Consider the following 27750-nt stretch of genomic DNA (forward strand, 5'->3'; position numbering starts at 1 on the left):
AGTTGTGTTTTGAACAGCATGTCTTAAAGCTCGGGGCGAAATGGACCGGGCTCCGGATTAATGCCTTGTTTGGGTGGGCGTTTTGGGGCATGGCTCTGCATAATGAGTCTGTTGGTAAGGTTGCTATCGTTCGCATTATCTGCGTAATCTGTTTGCTCTCAACTCACGCTCTGACTATAAGCTTACGTACAGCCTTCGCAATAGGCGAAAGAAAAAAGAAAGAAGGAAAAAATATCAATTTCATAAAAACAGGAGCGTGCTGAGTTGATCTACTGAAGTTTTAGTTGAGTTGATTTACTGAAGTTTCGGGGTCATGTCATCGTTCGAGAATGATTCGGCTACTGACCGCCATATCTACATACGGAAATGGCGCCGTACGTAGTACGCGTACTGGAAATAATCATCAAGAAAGTAATAAACATAAACATTAAAAATAATCCGAAACTGGCTATTTCGTATGTTGAAATCACGAATTACCGATCTAAACATTGACTGAGAAACACGGTCAGGAAAATGGTAGGAAATAGGTGAACGACGCGACGTCATGACCGATCGCTAAAATAAAAAAATAAGTTCACTACATCATGGAAGGATCGAGATTTCCATGAATCTCGCGTACCACGATATCTGTAAGTGATCGAGGTCGGCTGCTCGGTTGCTTTGAGGGTGACCCCGGACAACTCATCACGAGTTATGTTTATTTTCGGAGCAATGGGATGAATCACGGACTGGGTTCATAGATATCTTCGTTATTGAAGAAATTAAAGTCCGACCTTTGTCGAAATCATACGATGTAGTGCCAACTCAATGAGCCGATCTCGAACACACGTATCAATAGGCCTTAGCCTTTCAAAGAAGATCGGGTGATGACGCGTCGACGCTCACTTGCCCACCTTGAACTGACATTGACAAATACTGTTTTGATGTCTTTACAAGCTTTGTTTAATTCTCATAACAGAAGTCCAAAAGTTACTGGGGCAACCGGTATGTCAAAACCTTACCAACCCTCCGAACACGACATGTCAGCATTGCCATGTGTGAGAACACGTGTGCATGTACCAACCATACGGCCGTTTTCAGGGCTAGCATTTATATCAAAAGCGACTGTAGTGTACCGGTACTTTCGGCCGTAGATTTGGGGGGCTGTTTAAAAAAGTGGCTCTCTTTGACTGACTGTAATTAAATTGATCGTGGAGACTACCGCCATGCTTTAATATTTAGTTGTTTTCGATGTCATTGTAAACTATGGACTCTGCCTGCAGTTCTGTAAAATACAGTGTACGCACTTTTCGTAAGGATACATCGTACCGGTACTGACTCAGCTCTTGCTAAGTCACGACCGAAAATGGCTCACTTTCGCGATGTCATTGCATCATAAACGCTTCTTAGTAAAAAAGTTTATGACAACCACGATGTTTTCATCCTGTGTGCACGCCAATATACATGTAACTCTAAGCCACCGTCCCTCCACGGTCTAAGCGTACACATGGTTTGTTTACATCGTAATTATTCTCGTATGCACGGCAAATGTTTGACCAGTTTACACCTCTGCGCGTCACTGAATGATTGACAATTGTTTGAATCGCGGAATGACTGTTCCCTCGCGGCCATTTCCTTTGTTAGGAAAGCGATTTTTCCCTAAATCGTCGTAATTTTAAAAGGCTTTGTGAAACTTTGCGGATACCTGTATGGCCTACGTGTTTATGAAACAGTCTATGTTTATGGTATGCCAATAATGTTTGTTTCAGAATCGCTTCGGCTGATTTTCACGGAGCAGTCTACCTTGCTTTTGCCAGTTGTCACTCAAGCGCCATTATGAATTTTCGATGAGTTAGGGGTCTTTTATACCCCACACCGGGCTTTAAACCAATTTTGATATTACCAAAATGTACTTTCCAAACGTGTAAAAATGGCATACCTAGATACTCGTCACTTCCATTCTTCAACCCTCACTCTATACAAATGTATATTTTTTGAAAGTCTTTCCATGCAAATCTCAAGAGGCTATATAAGTATTAACCTTTTTTTTAACTAGGTGCTTATTAAATAAACAGCTATGATCCAGGACATATCAGGCAGCGACTGCATGGGTATCTTTTCGTTTTGTGAATATATTTGCCTAATTAGTGCTTCAGTGCGTGAATAAATGAATGAGAAGGTAATGATGTAATAACATGTGACTTGACAGTAAACTTGCGGCAATACTGTGGTAGCAAATGCTCTTCTACGCCAAATTCAAACGTGTGCAACTATTTAAAACTTTCTAACATTCGATACATGCACTGCCGAAAAGTTTCATGTCCTCTTGTTTGTCAGCTCCATGATCGAGTGCGACTATTTGACACTCACACATACTTGAAACGCGCCCGTAGAAATATTTCAAACATAACTTTTTAAATAGTTTTATAAGTTTATACTTTATAACTTTATTGTTTGCTGACTTACTAGTTGAACGGATAAAACAGGTGAGTGATATGTCCATCGATAGAGGGCGCTAGAAGGTGCGTAAAGAATACACTTCACCTAATGCCCTGTCTGATCATTTCAAATATAAATGCCTTCAACTTCAAAATAAATTGTATTTCAAACAACCCAAGTTTGAACGTAACTTTAATCAACTGCAGTTAAAACATAAGGTGTTGTGCTTCGATTTTTGTTCAGCATTTTTATGTCAATGTAGGGATTTCACTTAACTGCTTAGGACAGGTTCAAATGATATGATTTTGAAGTGCGCCGACAGTCGCATACCCTTTTTGTTTTGCTTTTTTTTTATTTTATTTATTTATTTATTTATTTATTTTTTTTTTGGGGGGGGGGTTAGGTTGCATGCTTCGTTTCTAGCCAGGTAAACAAATTCAATCGTCTGGTTTCACACCAATACATTATTATGTAAATCACAAGAGCACTCACCTTCATCAAAATGCATATCGTACAACAAGGTATTACTGTTGATCGATTGCTAAAAATAGGTTGTCAATGACGTCATGTTCCCGAAATGGACTCGGAATTTCCTCATTGCTTATATATTGCAAAACATTCGTTTGGAGCACATTTAGCCTATGCCCTTCGCAGGTGAAGTCGTTCTTCCACACGAGAAGGGCGTGTAAGCGTTCTACGAGCAAAGTAACTCTGTTCGTCACCAGCAGATATATATTCAGCGTAGTGTACGTTTTCTACTGGAGATACAGACTAACTTGCTTGATTTAGGCAACACTATTTCAAGCCGATATTCTAGCACTGAACAACTTGTTATTAACCGATAGGCTTTTACACAAGTGAGTATACTGTTTGTTCCCCTGGACTACTCTAACACTATGAATTGCTAAATTTAGTTAACTTTCTGTCGATAACCTCGTTGAGTTTTTGCTCATGCTTGTCGTTTTGACATTATCTGACCTTTGCACCCACACATCGTGAACAAATTCATAATGATATCTTGCACTTCATTTCCAAGGGTGTGTTATTCCTTTTAGGGCAATTTCCATGGCATTGTCTTCTTAAGTTTTAGTTAAAATGCATCGTTTTCCTGTCAGCCAATTCGATTTAAATTCAGCGTTTCATTTCAAGGGCCGGTCCGCAAGTTGCTGAGCAAAGCAATATGGCGATACGCCCCCTGACCGTCGTGTCTCTATTATGACCTTCGTGTCTAACTATCTAAGTGCTAAAGAAGGCACGTGTTATACTCCGATATTATAGTGCCAGATGTCGAATTTATGAAAATCGGACTTTTGATAAACCATTGTTACATGGTTTATGGGATTTTCATGATTTTGCAAAAATTGCCAGACTATTTGTCGTTGTCATGATGAACTGCAGAGAGGCGCTGTTCAATATGAGTATGTACATTGTCCTGTTGAGGAAGAGTATAGTATAGCCTCGTATTCGATAGGTGGACAAACAATAGTGCACTTTTAAAGTTAATGTTTAATGGCTTCTAAGAAACCTTATGATGACCCGAAAACAGATATATGGAGGCGGAGATTATAACACAGAACTTGCTTATTGTCCTTTTAATTATTGGCAAGGGTTAAAGGTGGATATTAAGTATCCGATTGAATGCGAACAACATCCACTAACTGAGCTATTATTGTTCACATGGCTTAAAACTAGATATCTACAATTTCCAAAGTGCAGGTATAGGTGTATCAAAATTGGTGGATTTCTTCCATCTCTCAACAATTATGCAATTATAGTATATTTTTCGATAACGGTGATCTAACCTTTCAACCTTGATACTGTTAACAATATGCCATGGACAGGGTGTTTTTAATACTTGAAAGTTTTACAAGTCCCTCTGATCTTTCAAGCACACCTATTTGTAGAAATGGAGAAATTCTTATTCTCTAGTTATGACGTCTTTAATTTATGAGTTCATGATGCCATAAGCAGCAACGCGGTTCACAGATAAACGCTCTGTTTTTCATGTACCGATGTACGGAAATATCACTTGAACGACTCTTTCCATCACAACAAAGCCTCCGATGTTTGTCAATATGCGCCATTGGCTACATACATCGACTGGGGCTTGATTCAGGTAAGCTTATCTCTAGAAACTGTAACAGTCAAAGCTTATGAGAAAAATTGCTTCGGGTGCATCGATTGATGACACACTGACCGGGCTCTATACATTTGATTTGGACGACAGATAGAATGAAACTTATACGAGAATTCATCATAGATATCCAAGCCTGTGTCAAGTGTTTCGACGATGATTACGTCAACACTGCCTGGGACATGCTACAGGAGAGTATGGTGGAAGTTAAACGCCTCATCATATGGCGCAGGGAGATTCGAATTAACAGCAAAGGTGTAAATGCAGAAGTTGACAGTGCCATTCATAGAGTGAAACTAGTCTGCCAAAGTTTATTGGAAGAATGTAAAAACATCAAGTAAGTATCCCTTACCAAAAAACATGCCTTTATGCCTGTTTATTGATTCTTGTCCTACCAGCTATGAAACACTTTGACATGCCGTCGTTATCCATTTCGCAAGAAATACTTTATTTTAAGAGGAATTCGTCTTTTAAATTACAATTGATCCGCGAAACTTCTTTCACTTTCGATAACATCATATTTATAAAAGACTTCAAGAATATGGCTGTATTCTTCAGCGGAAATCTTAGTTATGGTCATGTATTTCCACTTGCAGCCCCAGTCCAAATCATTTTTGAACTAACTTTGGCAAGAAATAAAAAGGTTTTGACATTTTGATCTGGTGACTCGGATCCCAGGCTTTCTTGACCTTTCTATCCCATTTGCTTTACGTACTCAGTTTATTTGTTTGTGTCGTCACTCTCTTGCAATCTCCCTCTCCTATGGCTCGCTCCTTCATATTTGTACCTTTCTAATGTAGGCATTTCAGCAAGCAATGTGAGTACATGCTGCAGTGTCTACAAGCAGAAATTCTATCAAGGAAACTGGGCGTCGACACGTTCCTATTTCAACACCGCTTAGAACGCTACAAGCTTCTGTTTAAGAGCGAAGATATCGAATATATATCTGAGATAGTAGAGATGGAACTCGCCCATGACTTAGTGAAACACTTTCGAGACAACATGGAAACCTGGGATTTTGATGCACTCATGAAAGAATTTGACAAAGCAGGTATGATTGCATAGTTACAGCAGTAGGCCTAATAAGATTTTTGAACGTTAATTATCGTCAAACGTGCTTCGCAAGTACAGAGAACATAAACAATGTTCAAGTTATTGTTTATTTATACCACAGTCAAGTTCACCTCAAGGAAAACAGAATGGTCCATTACTTACTTAAAAGGATGTGTACTTCCACTTGGTCTTGAACTTAAATTGATCAAAGACATGTACTTCCACTTGCAGCCAGATGAATTATAAACGGTGATTTTGGGGACTAATAGAGCAACTTAACAGTTGCCATAAACTTAAACTTGTCAACCTCACAACATAGAAACTAAATCCTTGGATTTGTATTTTACAGAGCACGATAATTACTACATCCAATACTGCATGAAAGATGATTTAACGAGACTTGGCGATCAGTGTGAAAGATCATCAGAGAAAGTGTCGTCACTGCTCAACCAATCACTGAGTGAGATGCAGAATGTAACACTAAGCATTATCCGCTACCTTGAGTCACAGAAGTCCATAAACGAGACTGCTAGTGTCGGGTTTCAAGTGCTGCGCACCCTGGGGCTGTTGGCCGTCGTTGGAGGTCTGCTGACCTTATCACTACCTGGTGTCATTGTCGCTGGAGTGGGCACAGTTGCCGCTATTGGCGGTGTTGCCGGGACAGTGGCAACCCAAAAAGGTCAGTATGTTTCTTGAAATAGCTAGTGAAATACAATCTTGATCTCATCAATCTTTAAATAAGCAATCAAAAAGTATCTTGGTAGCTAATTCCAACCTACAATAAATAAGTCGATAAGTGAGATGAAAATCACTCGATGTTTACTAAAGTCTTTCTGTACGAGTGCAGTGTTGACAATGTTCTCAGTGGTAAAGTCGAAACATTCGAGTACCTGGCACGGAAAGACGTTAATCAACATCAAGAATGAATTATTCTATGTAAAACAAAAGCATTGACCAGGCAAAAACTGTCAGTCAGGCAAAAACTCTTGGTAACTGTAATTTTGACTTTCTCATAAAGGTTACTGTGTTAAATATATACATTTCATGCATAATAAAATTTATAACTCCAAATTAAAGCAAAGATTTTACCTTTGGCCTCTTTTTCTTGTTTTTGTTTATAGAAGTTGTAAGGATCACGAAAGAAATCAAAGACATCGACTTTATGATGTCATTCTGGCAAGGTGTAATTAACCATGGAATCACATCCTGGAAGGTACTCATCATCAAGTTCAATGAATTAAGAACCTTACTGAGGGAGGGCGTTGTCAAGCTTGAAGAAGAAGAACTTTACGACATTACCTCACACTTCCAAGCTGCTGAAAAGTCCCTTCGAAATTTCAACAAACAGATCAATGACTTTGTAGAAAAGGTTCAACTTATCGTCGATACGTAGGCTCGTCAATTTTGAGATGAACTAATTCCAAAAATAGCATGTGTCTGTCAGTACTGTATCTCAACAAAATCGAGCAAAACACATCAGGACACTTGGTTCCTTGTATTTTCTGTTCACTTTCCGTAGAAAGTGAAAAGACAACTGAAATGACGTTATACCTTCTACCATCTGACATAGGAGAACATCTAAATGTGTGCATTGGACTCAATAGAATATCGTTTGCTTCACGAGAACTTACGAGACCTTGTATGGTAAAATTGTTGAAGGGTATTACCTTTTAACACAAGAGACACTGTGCATTATTTATGTTGATGAAATGAATCACTCATCCAGTAAAGCAATACAGCTGAAATTTAATGTTGCAAAGCCTGACTGTCTTTCCAAAAGCTAGCTACACATAATATATTAAATATCAGGTTCTTGTGAGATCCGACTATAACTAGGAAATAATCTAAACAGACATTATTTTTGAATATTTTTTTTCATTTTTTTTACTGGATAACAATTGCTAATATTTTTTTCATGTCACTGCCGGAACAGCGAGCCTATTCCCTACTGGTCTTTGGTACACAGAAATCTGTTCTTCCAACTGGCAAGAAATGAATAAATGTGCATGTCGTGGCACATTTCAATCATTTTTTATGTTTATGTATAAGCTATTCTTGAAGCATTACAAGAGTACTATAAATTACGAGAAATGGTCGTTATGTAGCGACTGGCAGATGATGAAAATGACGATTATGATAATGACGATGATAATGATGATGATGATGATGATGATGATGATGATGATGGAGTGAGGCAAGTCGAGGACAGAAAGGCAAACAACTCACTGGTCTTTCTCTGGTCGCATCGACCTGTCAGAATAAAAGAAAACGCACCATGTCGGAATATAAAATGTCCAATACCGGCACAATCACTTTTACACTTTTTCTGCAGTAATTTTGCCTAAGTGCGTGCCATTATTCCGTCGCCCTTTCTTTCTCGATGACTTTCGTGATCACCCTTTCATGACACAGTTATTGTCTTACATTAAATGCCGCCAGGGAATTATTCAAAAACCGCTTAAAATTATTGTTGGGGGTTCATGTTTTCTTGGCGAGGATGTTTGTCCATTGTTGCTATATGGTGTTGCTTTTCCTATTTGAATACATCAACAGAGATAATATGAATAGCTGCAAGTGGCCCTAAGATCACTAGGTGTTCTTCCCCAGTACACTGAATTATATTCTCAATAGTGTCATCTGTCAAACGGCTATGATATCAAACTGCCAATCAGTCCCCTGACAGAACTACGGCATATAAATTGGTTTTATGTGGACGACAAGAAATTTGAAAGGCAGTCCTACATGCAATTTCCTTCGAAATATACAATTCCAGATTCATTCGCCTTTAGTACAGTAGTTTAATGAGGTATGCATCATGCTCCAAAATAATAGACGGCTTTTACCGACAAATACCCGTCAAGTACTTTGACGACCTTTGACATTGCAACTCGAGTCAGACCTGTTTTGAATATTATGGGTCTGTGGTGAATTCTCGAAACTAGACGTTCACGGGAACATACACTAGTACAGAAATGTGCGAGAAATGTGCGAAAATGGACACTTTCTCGCTGTATTGCGAGAAGTAAGCGAGAATACATAATTTCTCGCGATCATGCTGCGAGAACTGTGTTTTCTCGCATGCATCAGCGAGAAATTGAATTCTCGCAATCAATCAGCGAGAATTAAATTCTCGCTAAGTTATTGTGAGAAAGTTATGTATTCTCGCTTACTTCTCGCAAAAAGCGAGAAAGTGTCCATTTCTCGCAAATTTCTCGCAAATTTCTTCACTAGTGATACTTATGGCGTGACTCAATCGAATACCGAGTACTCCTTGGTATCGTTGGTGTAATTCTCTGAAAGTACCTGTCTGAAAGCTTCAATTTCGTTTTAAAGTTGCCTATTCTCACACGACGATATCTGAAAACTACACCACTTTTTGTTCAGATTCCTACCGAAGGTATCAATGAGCTGTATATGTTTAAACGTAGGCGGATATTTACTGACGGACACAAGTACCAGTACACTATATAAAGATAACCTTTGACGTCGTATACAGGTAGCCTTTGACATTTAAGTTGAAACTAGAGCCAAGCCTGTTTGGATATCATTGTCCTGCAGTAATTCCCAAACAAGAAATTCTCATCTACATTGACACGGTCACAAAACCACATTACAAAATATTGTCTATCGAATATATTTTACCGATAAGCGAAATGATAGTTCACATATTCAGCTCAATCAAAGGCACAATACATGCCTTTCCTCAGTGCAGCCGATCGTTCTTTCCCGAGATAAAAAAACATCAAATGCTAAACTCAGGAAAACTTGAAGAGCCCGTTATGGTCACATGACGTAAATGGCTCTTAATATTTTGTACCATGTAATCGGTTACTTTAGATACCATATACCAGGCAATTCTCAGAACTAGTTCAAGGTTCGCCGTCAAACTACCTACATCATTTTGTTAAGCTTTGTTTGTCTCCTACATTATTAGGGATCTTGATATTTAGGACAGGATTTGTGAAAACTACCGACGTCTCAATCACATTGCTGTTCATGGTGTCTGACTAAAAGATTGACTATCACCTTCAAAAGAAGTTTAGTCCTTCCAAATTCATCAATATCTAATGATCTGCAAAGTCTACATATTGATTCATGATGCAATTATAGCTATAACTACAGTCACACAGTGTCATGACAAGGTCGTTTGTAATTGATTGATAACAGTTTACAATATAGATGTCACTTCTCTAGAGATCGAACACAATGATGGTGAGGTCGACGTCTGACGTCTTCTCAAGATAATTCAGACTCCTTAACATTCACAGTTCTCTTCTTATCTTCCACTGTGAGGCTCATTCTCATGGAGTAGAACATTTTTCGCAGTCTTAGTTTTTCAACAATCGAAAATGTTATTCTCCCAATACACAAAATTTGAATTTCAAATATTGTTAAATGACAGGTAATTTGCTTCTCCAGTATCAATTTCGTACAGTTACTCCTGGTGTCTAAGGGCCCAAGCCCAAGCCCTCTGGGGCTTAGGCCCATATTGGTTTTGCCGACGATAAAACAGCTGATAGTGGCATTCAAGCAACAGGACGAAAAGACGGAGAGATACACGGCTAAACAGAGCTGTTCACAAGCAGATATCTCGAATGTGCCGATATCTAACAACAACACTGCCAGATAATTTGTTTCAGACAACTCCGACGGTTCAGTGAAATACTAGTAGATCACCTTTAAAAATAGACCGAATGTTACCCACCGACTGGCACGAGAACAGGTATATCATATCTAGAAAACTTTGACACTGTATCAAGGTGACATGGAGTGTCCACTAGAGTCCAGCCTTTTTTGAACATGGTTGGCCTGCACCAATCCTCCGAACAAGAAATTATCGACTGCATGGACACGGTCACGACATCACATTGTACACGGGATTTTGAAGAAAACACGAATTAAGCTGATTACTCTATTGTGATTTGCATATTTGACTTCCAATAACGCAACATAAATACATACACCCTCTGTACCACTGCTCGGTGGCATTATTCCTTAGATAGTACACTGTCTACGATAAAAAAGAAGCAGTCGTAATGGTCATAGAGGTAAAATGACTCTATACAATGCAATATTTCACTATCAATAACAGCGTTACCAATTTGTTTGCAAAGCAATGTACCTGATTTAAGACTGATTAACTATTGCTGGTGATAGCCGTTTGTAATGTATGTCAGTCATTAGAGATTACTCCAAATGAAATGTGTGCCTCTTTTGAGATAATTTTCTCAAAATTGCTTGTCCGACAGTTCTAAAATTTAGTTTTAAGTTTCCGACGAAAGATGTATTTTCAATCTGTTCAAGCAATCGTTTAATCGGACATGCATATTTCTTCCTTCGCCTTTTTTTCAAAACATCAGTGTATCAGTTGAAACAGTTGTATGCCTCATAGCCTTCAAAATGTATGTCGGTCATTAGAGATTACTCCAAATGAAATGTGGGAGCTTTTGCTGACCTTTTCCATGCAGGTCATTTGCTGGTAATTTGCGATAGTTAATGTTTCAAATGTCAGAGCCTGATATGACCTGTTATCTTTTGTCGTGTTGTTTATGCTAGACACAACTGTACATGTTATTTATGAGTAACTTATTCCTTGGACCGTCATACACAAGACTGTTGACAGCATCTTTAAACGATATTCAGACCTGCAGCAAATAATCTTTTCTTGTATAATATGTTGAAAAATGTTGATAACTTTAAATATTTCATTTCCGGTTCCGTGTTTAGGTAATACCAATATGCTGTCCATTTCATTTTTTTGGTTTCAACTTGGTTCAATGGTCCACAAAGTACTAATGCTGCACTGATAGATGGATATGTAGTTTTGAAACCTCTGGGTTCTCAAGCAGAAATTAAAATGGCGAAATATGACAGCATTTCACTGTACTTGCGAATCCAGTATACGTTGTCAATGTTTATGTATTAGTCATGAAACGTATTAACCATTTTGCTCGATTTAGTGCCATAAATGACTAGAGACCAATTATTTTCCAGTTATTCATTGTTCAAAGCGACCTTGCACTGACCATGCTTACAAAGGGGGGCTTGTCTGAAATTAAACCAGCATGTCGCTCTACAGTAAATCACATCTTTATCTCATGCGTGTACTGATAGGTGGAGACGACATCTCTTGACTCTGTTTTTAGATAAAAAACTGTTATTGTTGGATCTATCTCTAAGCGCGATAACCATGGTACGGTCGATGATTAGGATTTTTTTAGATTCCTGCCGTTATAGTCATCAAGGTATTTTGATAGAACAGATTGCCGTTATCATGAAACTCTGCACTCATTACCGTTCCAATTTTTCCTACACAGAAACTTACCAGGCGGGGATTCTAACACATTTCGGTGTTTATCTACAAATGTTAGACCAACCCAATATTTTACTAGCGTGATGGCTGTTCTATCTTTTGTAAAGCGCCCCAGACAAATATACTGGCCAGGTGAGAATGTTAGACATCCTGTTGCCTACAAATAAGTTTTAAACTACTAAAAACAGTTACACTACTACAAATTTCTTTTGAGACGCCAAAGCAAGTTCCTGCTCAGTATGTTCGAAAGTAGAGTGTCTTGATTAAGTAAAATAAGTAAACACAGCTCCACACATCGGCTATTAAATGACATCAAATCAATGCCAGGAATCGTTGTCACTCAAGACAACTAAAAATCAGTTCAAGAAACAAACAAACAAAGCAACAACACAAAACACACTGACAAAATCAATCTCGAACGACTAGGTAAGTCGTGGTGCCCCGTGTTAGGACTTGGTAAGCGTACCCTGCTAGTATGCTAAACCCGTCAATATTGAACTAAACTGACAAATAATTGTACGGTAATTCATCTAGTTGCCAAATTACTGTTACGAGTCAAAGTCAGGTATACTTTCTCTCATCATCTGAAAAACATATTTGTCACATTTGATATAAGATCTCCATACCTACGGTAAAACTTACCTCTTAAATGATCTAGCCAACAAACTTTCTGAAAATCCCCGTCTTACTAGCTTTAAGGCAAGAAAGTTGTGCCTCACTTGAAAGTTTCAATATGAATCATAATCTCAACAGTATCTCAGGAGTTTTGACATGTATGCACCATAAGCTGGACCCACTGGTTAAGATGGGAAGTTAATTATTTCAAAACTAACATCGTCCCTTTGTCACACAGTTCAGAGTGTAAATTTATTTCGTCTAATAAAAAAGCAGATCAAGGTATGACAATGAGTTCACTCTTTTGTTGTTTCTTTCACATCTAATCCATCTGGACAGATGTGATGCAGGTAATTAGAAATACAGGATTATTCACACTAATCAGATCGTTGATATATCTGTGAGTGTTATTGATAAGCTTATCAACTCTTTTAGCCCCGGAACTATGACGAGACTGCATGGACGCAGCTTCATATAAATACAAAAATAAGTCTGCAAGAAGTGGTGTACAGTTTGTCCCCATAAGAAGGCCTATAGTTTATTGAATGTCATTCCAGCAAACGGCATATATATGCTGTCAATAAGGAAGTGTAGCATATTAATTACTTCCATCTCAGTATATTTGCATTTAGCATCACTGTTGGTACTAAAATAGCCTGAATTGTAATTGATAATAGTGTTCTCATACTGGCGACTGCCTTTCTAGTGAAAGAAGGCTTGTTAACCAACGTAAATAATAAATAATGTCAGGAGTTGAGTGGTTTAATGTTTTGTGCTATTGTCTGATACTTTACCAGATTAGCGGATGTTTTTGACATGTTCTTACAGTCCCCCGTGAGCGTAGGGACTGTGATGTTATGCATTGTGTTGTGTGTCGGCTATTTGGTGTTAGAAATTACCCACGGCGAGACAAAGCCCGATCGGTGATATGGAATATTACAATATACCCATGCACATATCGCCACATCTGCTGACGTTTACAGTGAAATGTCAGCCGTGATATTTTACGGTAAACGTCGCGATATGCACTATAAACGTCATCAGTTTAGGAATGTTCCGAACTACATTTATATTTTTATATTAAACTAAGTAAACAAACAAGAGGCTGCTGCTCTCCGCCTACGATACGCTGTTGCCTACATAAAAATTTAAACGGTTCTGAGTAACAGGATATTTCAGGTAGCTAAAGACGGAACAAATGTTAGAATCTTCCATATTATCCCTGGTTGTTCCGTTGTAGTTCTTGTACTTTTTGCAAGCTCTAGCAAATATTCTATCTTTCGCACGATACAGTCAATGTCAGAACAGATAGTAAGCGCGTAGCGTAACAGCCATGTCGCACGCACTACACCTGCTGACATGACACCTCTCGGTGTAAACAAACAAAACGACACTCTCCGCTCCGTACGACGATGCAGCGTAATCGAAATCAGGGGAGATTTAAAGCGGAAAGTTTTTAATCGATTATGCTTGTACTTAACATTGCACCATTAAAATATATTTCCGTACTCTATTTTTTTTAATGTCGGCATCTTTTCTCGAGATAAGGGCAATGTCACGCGTTGTGTTGACTTCTTCCTACAGTTTATGAATGAAGCCTGTTTTCACAAATATTTCTATATTATGCCCATGGCGGAATAAAAATAAAGCCTCAAAAAGTACGATTTTTCTGATCATTTGTAAAATTCTGGGCATGGTTATATGATAAATCGGTTATTACTCAATATTGCCTACTTCTTGCGTCGTATCAGCATTCGTGTCATGACACTCACCTGATACCACACAGGAACAGGAATATTGGGTATTATATTATAGCTTTGTCAATACCAGTGACTTTTGTGACGTCATATCCATACATTATTACTGATAATGTATTCCATATTCAGCATTGCGGCCCCACAGCGAGCAAGTTTTTTTTGGAAAACGAAAACAGGACTGCGCATTTAAAAGGAGGGAAAATATCGGATAAACCATGTAATACACAAAACTATAAATCTTGATAATGGTGCACAATATTGATAATAATATCTTACTGTACGATTTATCACATTTTTTTGAGTCCTCACGTACGCACTTGTCGTCTGTCTGGCTGGCGCTTAGCATGTAGTCCCAGTCCGATACGCAGGTTGTACTGATACGTTTGTTTACAACATGGTTCGCTTCGTTGCCATGTACATTTGCAAACTCCTAGATGATACTGGGTTTGTCACATGGCATATTATGTATGTCAGTGGCCATGTAAACGATGCAAGCGTGAAAGGTTACTCGAACCAGCCGTAAACGGGCCAACAACGGCAGCTTGCTGTCATCAACCTTGACCGGAAGTGTCTACGGATATACTACGGAGCCATTCAAAGTCTCGGTCCAAGGTCAGTTATTACCAACAATCCTGATGACCGTGGACTCGTGATCTAGCATCTCGGCCACCTAATTCTGATGCACTGACTGTAATCGGAGACAACTTTCATTCATCGTTTTTTTCTCCATATCTGTGATTTTACCTTGCCTTGTTCTCGATATCGCGACGGTACCGAAACCCTCCAGTATGTTTGTCAACTGTACCTTTCAAGCACCCGTTTACGTCAAGTTCTGTTGTTGGCCGAAACAAAATAGCTCTTCTCAAGAAGCCATTGAAAATTCAATTGATATACACAATTATTATTGAAATATGAACATTTGAATAACAATGTTGAACTCTGTTGATATCGTTGCAATGAATGCTGTACTACTAGCGACATAATAATGATCGTATTGATCAGCTGATACCATGCAGCTCGCTGATCATACTGATGTCGATGCATGAACATTCCGTTTTCTTCTTCTCTGCCATTTCACCGTGTCTACTTTTTGAATGGCATGATATTTAAAGGTGATGTTTCAAGTTTGATATAGACGGTAGGGATGCGGTTACTTTTCATTTCCTTCGAAAATACATCGTTTTTCAATTCAAAATGAACCGTGAAAGTGCTGGATATTTTTTGTGCTGAACGTGCGTGTTCAGTGCAGTGCACTGTGCAGTGTGGAGTGCATGTAATATGTACAGAGTCAGGGCCGATCATGCTGGACGACGCTCACTGGCTTCAAATTAGTTTAAATTTCATTTTTACTCGTTTTCTACAACTACAAATTCACTGGTCTTGCCAAAACTATAAAATAATAGCAATAATGCACCCCCTCCCGGCCCATAATGGACTCAAGCAAACTTTGCACTCCATAATTTACTCGGCTTCGCCTCGTACATATGTCGTGCAAAGTTTGCTTTTGTCCATTATGGGCCGGGAGGGGGTGCATTATTGCTTAAATAACCTCTCATTCTAAGTAGCAAAACATGAGAACAAGGCTCCACACATCCGCTACTAAGTTGGTTGTTGTTTTGTGGTATGGCGTGATTGTGTACTTGTTCAGTGATTACTTTGTTTAGCATATTGATGTTGTGCACTATGTTGTGTCTCAGACATAACGCACCTTCGTCAAATATCCGATACACAACGCAGTGCACACAACATAAATATACTATTAAAAGTCCCTGAACGAATACACAATCAGGTTAAAACCACAAAACGTCAAACCACACGGCTCCCAACATAATTTAATCACGATATGTGGAGCCGCGTTCCCTTGTTTTACTTTACCAAGTCTAAGCTTAAGTTTGATAAAAATTTAGTAAGCTCAATCTTTCTTAAAATGGACAGAACATGCTTAAATTTGGACAAATCTACACTTATAAAGCAAACAAAATATCTGAATGCATTTATGTAGAGGGGTAATCGTTTGGAAAAAAAATCGCCATTTTTAAGAAGCAATATGTCCGATAATGACATAAGTTTTTCAAATACATATAAACTCGTTTGCAATTGGTCAGTAAAGAACTATTTGCTTTTACGACCCCCTGTAATTAAAATTAAGATGTTAATCTTAATTTACATTTGTTCCACAATTTTCTCAGTTATGGCCGATAAAGTATATAACGCTATTTAGAGGTTATTACCAAATATTGCCTGTTCCTGTATCGTATCAGCATGAGTGTCATTTGTGCTGCGTCAGGTACGAGACGAAGTCGAGTGTCCCACGGAGCACAAATGACACGAATGCTGAAACGACGCAAGGAACAGACGATATCGGGTAATAACAGGTTTATCATATATCCATGCCCAGAATTTTACTAATACTTACGAAAAAAAAACTTACTTTATTACGCCTTGCGCATAAATATAGAAATATTTGTGTTCATTCATAAACTATACCGACATGTCAACATCACGCACGACATCGCTGCAAGTCCTCCATATCTTAATGAATCTCAAGAAGAAAGACACACGGATTCAAAAATCGTCGTACAGGGAGGACCTTTTAAGGTACAATATGCTATTCCATTTGTAACCAAGCAAAACTGTCCTTTGCTTTATATCTCTCCTGATTTCGATCGCGCTTGATCGTCGTACTACATAGAGAGGGGCCGCCATTTTTTTGTTTACACTGAGAGTTGTCACATCAACAGGTGTCGCGCGCGGAACATCGCTGTCACGCCACGCGCTCGCTATCTGTTCGGAGGTAGACCGTGCCGTGCGAAGCCAAAATGTTTGCTAGACCTTGCCTAAAAAAGATACAAATTCTTTAACAGAAAAACCATGGGAAAACATTACAAGACTCATATGTTATTTCCGTAGTTAGCAACCCGAAATGTCCGTGTTCCTCAAAGCCCTTCATATTTTACGTCGGCGACATCGTTTCACAGGCGGAGAGCGGCAGCCATTTTGTTTGTTTACATTGTTACCATCAAAGTGCAAATGTAGTTCGGGAACACTCCAAAACAGATGACGTTTATCGTGCATATCTCGAAGTTTACCGTGAAATATCACGGCTGATATTTTACGGTAAACGTCACTAGGATGAGGCGATATGGGCATGGGTATATGATAAAGAGTATTCTCTATCATATACTAAACTCTGATGTAAAATTATCTTAGATTCTCTCGCCTGCATTGAAAAATGCATTATAAGTCACACATGTATCTCATTGTCGAAAAAAAAAAAACGTGAATAAAATTTAAAAGATAAGCACCATTAACAATAAAACTTAGATATCATCTTAAATTAAAGCTGTATGCAGCGTTACCGGGCCAAAGCAGTTATGTAGTGATTGTGATATACTCAAGTACAGGCACTTGTAACCTATACAAATGTAATAATCTCCACAAATGTAATATCAACCACAATTGTAATAAAATGCACCCATAAATGTAATATACCCTCCATAAATATAACAAAATCAACCATAAATGTAATAAAAACACCAACCACAAATGTAATAAATGGAAACCACAAATGTATAAAAAACACCCATAAATGTAATACTCATCAACCATAAATGTAATAAATCTATTTTGTCGTTGCAATTGAGGAATTAGCCCTCAATATTGAGCTATGTAATAAGGAAAGCAACTCCACACATTATTCATATCTTGATTATTTGCGTTTAGTGTGTTTGTACGTATATTTGAAAGTGTATTTTACGTTTCACTGTTTTGTGTATAGAACTGATTGGCCACGGAGAGACACAGCTGTAATATGAATGTCAGTGCAGTCTCTACTCCAGAGAGAGGAAGACTGTATAACACTACGATCCTTTAACGCCGTTTTTTCGAAAGTTGCCGTACTTTCTTAATCAACTGCCTCAAATTCGTCCTTTAGTGGATAAATTGTGTAGAATAATCGATAGATTGTCTGTATTCCTATGTTGTCCCACTTAATGTTTGTTCCTTCACTAGGGATGCAAGGATGTCTAATTTTGTTCTACTGTGTTCAAGTTAGTGTTCGTATTGTTTTTACTATTTTGAAATATATGTTCTCGTCACCATGTTTTGTGTCGTAAGTTTCTGTCATAAGGTTGCATATTTCTCTGTTATTTGTTCTGAGTCATCTGTCATAAACTTTGTGTGGTATCACTGGTGACGATTTATTTTGACGCTACCTTATTATGTAATTATCAGTGTCTGGAACTGCTGTTCCACTTCCATTATCTAACGGTTTGATCAGTACCTCGCCGTTTTCTGATAGCGTTCTCAAAGTATTCTATTCTGTGTTTCGGAAAGGAAACCTAGTTTCAGGAAAGTATGTAATACCATTACACTAGTCTTATTAAAGTTATTATTTACTCAGGGAATGGATAAACAAATGATCACATATGCAAGTTCAAGTTTATTACATTTATGGTTGAGTTTTATCACATTTATGGTTAATTTGTTTATTACATTTTGGTTGCGGGTTGTTACATTTATGGTTGACTATTTTATTACATTTGTGGTTGATTTTATTACATTGTGGTTGATATTACATTTGTGGAGATTATTACATTTGTGGAGGTTACAGCACTTATGATGATAAGAGTAAAATTTCAGTTCAAGTGGTGCATTAGTTTTGGATTGGAAGATTTTTGAAGAGTATCGCTGGTTATCATGTGGTTTTTTTTTTCTTTTGCAAAATGAAATATGGCCACCAACCCAGTTGACTGATCCTAACGCCTTATATAAAAATAAAGTACACAGTCACATTAATGATATGAGAAAAATTTCAAGTGAAATCGTGCATTGGTTTTGAAGAACATTTTGAACATTATTCGCTGGTTATTATAGGTTTTTCGCAAAAACCAATATGGCCGCCAAACAATGTGACTGATCAAACTATTCTTTGTGCATCTATCAGCCTTCACAACAGTGATGGTATGACTAAAATTTCAGTTCAAATGAAAAATAAATGTTGGAGGAGAAGTATGTTGAATATTATTCAATGGCTATCATAGGTTTTCGAAAAGCAAATTTGGCTGTAAAACCACCTGACTCATCTTAAGGCCCTTCACAAACTTTAAAGTACTGATATAATAACGATATGAGTAAAATGTTTGGTCAAACGGTTTATTGGTTTTGGAACACAAGTATTTTGAACAATATTCCACTTCATCATAGGTGTTTCGCAAAACATATATGGTGGCCAAACCCTGTGAAAAATCCATACGCCTTTCGTAAACTTGATAGTACTCACACTGTGAGTAAAATTTCAGTCAAAGTGATCTGTTGGTTCTGGAGTTTAAGATTTCATAGATTAAATTGGATTTTACAAAAAATCCAATATTGCGGCCAAACCACGTGACCTATTCAAAAGCCTTTTGCAAACTTTATAGTGCTCACGCTAGTGATGACTAGAGTATAATTTCAATTCAAATGGTCTGTTGGCACAGGATTTAAGATTTTTTTTTTCGGAAGTACAATATTGTTGCCAAGGTCATGTGATCGATCACTATTCTTTATCAGCAAATCTTAAAGAACAGAGAACATGTTTGCAACATACCAGATTTCAAACTGACCAGACCGAGGTCATCAGGGGAGCCACTTTGAGGTTTTGGAAAAATCCGACATAGTCGCCAGGTCACGTGACTGAAAATTCAAGGACAGGTGCACAAGCTCTTATCACTGTGCAAAGTTTGGGAAGTGTACATGCAGGGGCTTTCCAAATCTAGGCTGGCAAAGAATTGACGGAAGAAGAATAAAAAAGAAGAAAGAAACCCCCCTAATGAAACCAATAGGGGCCTAGCCGATAGGCTTTGGCCCCTAATAAGTTCACACTTGATGTCGTTTACTAGCATTCCGGTATAAAAATAAACTGTCTCCACATAAATGAAAATGATGTTAAGCCGTAACTATTTTTTGAATACGTCCTCAAGCTTATCAATGTCATCGTCAAATTTATCAAGAGCTTTCTTTGTTGCATTTAAATGTGATTTCAGATCACTGATAGCCCTCTGGTTTGTAGCTTTACTGTCGCCCTTCAACTCATCAACGAGACCTTTACACTCTGTTAACAGCATCCTCCAGTTTCTGATAGTCCATTCAGTGTATTCTCTCCAATTTGAGGTTTGGCTTTCCATTTCCTTCTGGAACTTTTCGATCGATTTTAAGTCTGCAATAACAATATGATATCTATAATGAAGGATATCATGACATAATTCGTACGTATATGTGTGTTGCAGACTTGCTCGTGCTTGTTCGACAATCTTGAAGTGAACATTTTTATCATTATTAAATTTTATACAGTTGTTAAAATATGTAATTCAAGTCCCAATTTCATTTTTTAAAAGTTTAAAATGAACTGTTCGTAAGTTATAATCGTCAATTTTCTTTGAAATTTTACAAAATTGAGATTATTTTTGTCTCTCTCATTATTCTCATGATCTCATGATATTTGTAGTTTGATTATTTGAAGTTATGAAAAGCATCAATCGTGGGAAGCCTGGATGATGCAAAGTACTTCAGAATAAAATAGACCAAGAGTACCACACATTATAATTAAAAGAAAAAAACAGCTGGTCTGGTCATTTATGGAAAGGAAGATCGTTGCAATTAAAGACAGACATCATAAAGTAATGACGCACTTTATTTTTTTTATTTTTTACTTCTGGATAACACCATAACACTATGAGGTTGCCCTTGTTATCCTTGATGCGAATTTGAATGTGTTGATCAGCGTTTTTCAGAGGAGAAAATGTTCTGATCATAAACACGATGACGATATTAGAAATTTTCATAATTTTGTGTGCATTGAGATTCGATCATTATAAGACATCGTAAAGCAACCGTCGAAAGCATCTCAAACGAAACTTTGTAGTAGAGAAACAACTTTTTGTATTGTAGAACTACTACAGGCAACAGGATGTTTGACCAGTGCATAGGCCGTTAAATACAAATGCTAGAACAGCATTGTATCCAATCACACACGCTACGTGGAAGGTGTCGAAACATTGGGCTGATCTAATATTTGTAGATAAACATCGAGAAAAGTAGTATTAGTGCATATGTTATAATCCCAAACAGGCCAGATTCTGTGTGGGGAAAAGTTGAAATTATTGAGACGAATTGTTTTATAGAATGGTGGGTTTTGACTGAATACGATAAAATGCTCTCGCGGGAACAGGGAAGTTATTAGTGTGACTTAAATTATTATATAAGGTGGTTGAGTATTTTTTAAGGGTGCAATTGGAGCTCCATATGTTGCATTGCATGGCAGACATGTAAGGAATTCCTGTTGCAACGTCGCTATTGTAATTTTACAGACTACTTGGTAAGAGAGGCAATATCTAAAATCGACGCCATCAAAGATGTAGAAACATTTCGTTAAGATAGATATACGCTGGTTCAGTGGAACGTTCTCAAAATGTAATCTGTGCCTGCATGTTGCAGTATAAAAGTGAATGTAATTAAATATATTTGATAGTAATGGACACACTTATGTGAAGGCACTCTCTTCATGGCGTCATGTCGATATTTGTTATCCAAAGGTCTCACTTACCATCATCAGTATTTCTTATTTTTCATCGACGGCATCAGAAACCTTGTGACCAGCAACTATCAAAGTGCTTTTATTTGCCAATACGTTAGCTACAGCTGAAGCGCCTTGAGTCACCTCGGAAGCTATTCCTAATGTACTGTAGGCTATCAGCATCATGGCGCCAAATTTTGCAACCTCCAACACAAATTTGCGAATCTCAGCCCTCCTCCTTTCATCGTCGATAGATTCCATCAATTTATTTGCGACCTTTACTAACTCTTGCGAGGCATCATGAACTTCATCGGTCACTTTTATTGACCTTTCAGAGCACTTATTGCTGGCTTGGTCCATTGTTTCCTCAATTTCATCGTTCAGAAAATGTTTGACTCGTCCTAAAGATGTAAAAATAAATAATTTGTTTGATTTGCTTCCAATGCAAAGGAATCTCCTAGAAATGCACTTTTTTTATATTTCTATGACTGAAGAGTCTTCCATCTAATCCTTGTAGCCGATATCAATATAAATGTAGGAAATGACTTACGAAATAACATAAATATCTGACTTTTCAAATCTAGAATAAGTCGGGAGTAGCAACTTTATGGGGTAGCGTTCATTCAAACATTAATCTGTAATTGCCGGGTGATTTATAGATTCTCCGATGTACCTTCTGTTACGTGTCAGGTTTGCTATCGCTTGATCTGTACCAATGCAAAAAAGTTATTCCCAGGTTCCACTGCCTCATGCCGTGCTATTTGTCAAGGTGATTACCCTTTAATATGTAACTTGTTACTCTCTATCTACAGCCAAGTCACAATTGATGATCTCATTGAACGTCAGATAACACTTTGCAAATTGTACTAAGATTTGCAAAATTAAGCGCTGCATGTTTTGACATGAAAAAACAACAGCAAGCTGGTCGTAATACGTCCACATTTAGCTTTACTGCACGAAAACCCGGAGTGGTCCTGTGCCTAGTTTCGATAAAATCGGTGCTGTCACCAACCTCTGCATGTTTTGACACTAAAAACAGCAGAAACTGACCGCAATGCGTCCACATTCAGCCATAGCGTTACGTATGAGTGATTGAAAGAAGGGTTACCCGATAGCCATATATATATTAGAATTTATAACAAAAGGACATTCAGAAGTACTGAGACGGACACTTCAACGTATGATGCAAGAGTCTGTAAAAAGTCAATTTAGGAAGACCTTGCATGACTTCACAATCCTGTAATTCAGAGACTACAAAATGCAATCACTTCTAGCACTTTCAAGTATAATATAATTCGTTGCTCTATATATGACCGGGTAATAAGCACACAGGGCACATATCGGCACCATTATGTGAATACGTAAGCTTATACAATGGTGGCACATAATGTCACTCGGTACTCACTTGCTTCAGTTATTTTATTCTGTAGTCTGCTGAAAGAAGCTGGCTTCATAACACTTTCAAGATCATCAATTTTTATGTTCTTTTCATGTAGTAGTTCATGAGCAAAAACGATTTCTTCCTCCTGAATATACTCTTGTACTTTAACAACTTAGTTTCCTCTAGAAATGTTTCGATGTCCATATTCGTGAAATCCAATTCCTTTTTCAAACACCACAGGGAGTCTAAAGCCACTGTTCTGAAAGATCTGTTGTCAAAGTTAATTGTATTAAATCAGATTGTAATAAATTGATGCAAACGTTCGTGATCAGATGTTAAATAAGACAGACAGACAGACAGACAGACAGACAGACACAGACACAGACACAGACACAGACACAGACACACACACACACAGATATATATATATATATATATAATATATATATATATATATATATATATATATATTATATATATATATATATATATATATATATATATATATATTATATATATATATATAATATATATATACGTGTTTTTTGAAATATGGTTCCGCAGAGTTGTGTAGCGTGGAAAATTAATATAGAAACTAATTAGAAAAACACACAACTACATCTGAGTGTCTCTGCATAGCAAATTTTTGGGGCTTAAAAATGACCCATATAGGACTTGAACCCACGTCCCCGAATTCAGTTCGGATGCTCTACCAACTGAGCTAACGGATCAGTTCAAGTTGGTTTGACGTGCGCCGTCCTGTTGGCATTTTTTCTTCCCCGAATGAGACCTTAGATTTACAGCGTAGATTTGTCAGCATTGATAATGTGCAGTTTTTTGATATACAAATATTACATCGCTTGCTTATCAGTCCCCATGGACACCGTCCTGGAGGACGTATAAGTTTGGTCATGTCCGTGCGTCCGTCTGTCCATGTGTCCGTCTGTTCACGCAGACATCTCAGAGATGCCGGGAGAATTCAAACTTGGCACAAGGATTACTTCATAAGTCATACATATGTACGTTGTTTGTGATACGATCCAATATGGCCGCCGTGTGGCCATTTTGTTACGATTTTTTCATGTACAGAGCCATTACTCAGGCACATTTCAACCGATTTTATTCAAAGTTGGTACAAGGACAAAGACCTAAATCATACATATGCGTGTCAATTTGTTGCACGATATGATCAATATGGCCACATAGCGGTCATTTTGTAACAATTTTTTCCTGTACAGAGCCATAACGAAGGCACGTCTCAACCGATTTTATTGCAAGTTGGTACAAGGGCAAAACGTGTGTCATGCATATCCACATTATTTGTTTTGTGATACGATCCACTGAATATGGCCGCTGTCCGGCCATTTTGTTATTTTTTTTCATGTACAGAGCCATAACTCACGCATATCTTAACCGATTTTATTCAAAGTTGGTACAAGGACATTGACCTGTGTCATTCATATCCACATTGATTTGTTTTGTGAAATGATCCAATATGGCCTCCGTGCGGCCATTTGTTACAATGTTTTCAGGTACGGAGCCATAACTCAGCTACATCTCAACATATGCTCGTCAGTTTGTTTGACCATATGATCCAATATTGCCGCATGGTGGCCACCTTGTTACAATTTTCATGTCCTTAGCCATAACTATGACATTTATTACCAAATTTTATTCAAAGTTGGTACAAGAACATTGACCTATATGATAAATATGCATGTCAGTTGGTTTCACAATCTGATGGAATATTGCTGCCTTGTGGCCATTTTGTTATGGTTCTGTCATGTCCCGAGCCATAATTTGGAAATGTATCAACTGATTTTTCAAGGTTGGTACAAGGACATTGACTTATATCATATGCACGTCAATTTGTTTAACGATATGGTCAAATATGGCCGCGTGGAGGCCATTTTGTTACATTTGTCATGTACGGAGCCAATACTCAGGCACATGCATCTCAACCTATTTATTAAAGTTGGTACAAGGACATTTACTTACATCATACATATTCATGTCAATTTGTTTTACAATATGAGCCAATATGGCTTCATAGCGGCCATTTTTGTTACAACTTTAATGTCCTTAGCCATAATTCAGGCACGTCTCAAACTATTTCACTCTAAGTTGGCACAAGGACATTGACCTATGTCATGCATATCCACATTGATTTTGTTTTGTGATACGATCCAATAGGGCCGTTGTCCGGTCATTTTGTTACAATTTTTCATGTACGGAGCCATAGCTCGGGCACATCTCAACTAATTTATTCAAAGTTAGGTCAACTTGTTTCATTATGTCATCCATATTGCAGCATGGCGACCATTTTGTTACAATTTTTTCATGTCCTTAGCCATAACTCAGACATGTATTATCGGTTTTTATTCAAAGGAGATACAAAGACACTGACCTATGCCATAAATGAGCATGTCAAATGGTTTCACAATCTGATGGAATATGCCTTGTGGCCATTTTGTTATGATTTGTCATGTCCTTAGCCACAATTTGGATATGTATCAACTTATTTTTTTTCAAGGTTGGTACAAGGACATTGATCTATCATGTCGTAAATATGCTTGTCTATTGATTTTCACAGTCCAATACAATATTATGGCTGGCTGGTGGCCATTTTGTTACAATTTTTCATGTACAGAGCTAAAAATCAGACATATTTCCACCAGTATCATTCAAAGTTGGCACAAGGAGCAGATTTGAGTCTTGTGGCTGGAATAAGATGTAAAGAAGACACAATTTTAGAGTGACATCGCCTCAGTGGTAGTGTAATGTTGTTAGAAGTGCATTAGAAGTGTATGTGTCTGCACTAATTGATGTTTTATTTTTGTGTGTCTTGGTCTGGAAATTGCTGTTCAATGAAGGTGACCTAACTGCAAATTATATGTACTTGATTAAAATATGACTGGCTTTTTTTTCAAAATAATTAAAATTAAATAGAAGAACATATTGGAGTGACAGTCTGACAGTGGTATTGTTATGCTCTGATATTGGCCTGTGTCTGCAAAATTCATGTTTATATGGGTGCTGGCCTGGGTGGAAGTTATCATGTTTGGGCTCTGATTTGACATTTATCTTGCCAAAGCATATCTATACATCTGTGTGAATGCATGTTTTATTCTATTGGAGCATATTTTAGTCTTGTGGCTGGAACAAGATTTAAAGAAGACACAATATTAGAGTGACATTGCCTCAGCGGTAGTCTAATGCTGTTAGAAGTGCATTAGAAAGTGTATTTCGTCTGCACTTATTGATGTTTATTTTTTGTGTGTCTTGGTCTGGAAACTGCTGTTCAATAAAGTTAACCTAACTGCAAATTATATGTACTTTATTAAAATATGACTAGCCTTTTTTTTCAAAATAATTAAAATTAAATAGAAGAACATATTGGAGTGACAGTCTGACAGTGGTATTGTTATGCTATTGTTATAGTATATTATATAGGGCTCAGCCCTTGGTGTCGCGCCAGGGGTTAAGATTGGCAATGTTATTTGTATTGATTCATGATAAACTGTAATTGTTACTTCATAAACGTTTATATGCCAACTATGCCCAGTTTCCCTCTGATGAAAGCAGTTCACGTACACACGACGTCAAACCCTGCACAGGCTGCAGCAGGGCAGGTATAGATTTTCTGTAGCGTGTAAAAATTTTGGACAAAAATTGGCAATTTTTACAATGATAACAGCCTATTGCGATAAACAAGGGACGTATTATGCAATCATTATCATTGCAATGGTAACCGCACTGCCCACCTTCCACTTGCAAGCTGAAAACTATAGCGTTCCGTCTAAAAAATTGCAATTTTTGAATCTAATTATTGACACAGGGGGCGCTCTTCTATAATTCAATCCCAGCATTCTTTGCGTATGCCCCCGTTCATGTGCACGACAGTTTTCTCCGTTTATCTATATCAACGATACTTTGTATCAGCGACAAGGTGTATAATAACATTTACTGGCTAATAAAAGAGGTATATTTTATAAAAGGCATGTTATATCATAGTAATTTGTTTCGTATTTGTTTATTTACGAGTACTCAAAAAAAAAACATGGCGGCGCCCAACTGAGAAAGAAGGGTACACTTCCGGTTACTCGCATAGTATATTATGAATAAGCGCATGCGTAGTCAGTAAGCGCTGGCGCGACTATAAGATATTGGCCTGTGTCTGGAAAATTCATGTTTATATGGATGCTGGCCTGGGTGGAAGTTATCAAGTTTGGGCTCAGAGTTGACATTTATCTTGCCAAGGCATATCTTTATGGCTGTGTGAATGCATGTTTTATTCCATTGGAGCAGATTTGAGTCTTGTGGCTGGAATAAGATTTAAAGAAGACACAATATTAGAGTGACATTGCCTCAGCGGTAGTCTAATGCTGTTAGAAGTGCATTAGAAAGTGTATTTTGTCTGCACTTATTGATGTTTTTTTTTTGTGTGTCTTGGTCTGGAAACTGCTGTTCAATAAAGTTAACCTAACTGCAAATTATATGTACTTTATTAAAATATGACTAGCCTTT

The 27750-nt window shown here is 37.7% G+C and overlaps 1 protein-coding gene across 1 annotated transcript; it reads left to right on the plus strand.

Moving 5' to 3' along the window:
* Positions 1-5358: 5358 nt before the first annotated feature.
* Positions 5359-6998, plus strand: LOC139124606 (uncharacterized). The gene is made up of 3 exons (XM_070690737.1): positions 5359-5603; positions 5955-6284; positions 6727-6998. The coding sequence occupies exons 1-3, from the start codon at positions 5378-5380 to the stop codon at positions 6996-6998; spliced, it is 828 nt and encodes a 275-aa protein (XP_070546838.1). The 5' UTR covers positions 5359-5377.
* Positions 6999-27750: the final 20752 nt, after the last annotated feature.

This window comes from Ptychodera flava (genome assembly GCF_041260155.1).
Source record: "Ptychodera flava strain L36383 chromosome 23 unlocalized genomic scaffold, AS_Pfla_20210202 Scaffold_24__1_contigs__length_23054250_pilon, whole genome shotgun sequence".
In the NCBI taxonomy this organism is placed as follows: domain Eukaryota; kingdom Metazoa; phylum Hemichordata; class Enteropneusta; family Ptychoderidae; genus Ptychodera; species Ptychodera flava.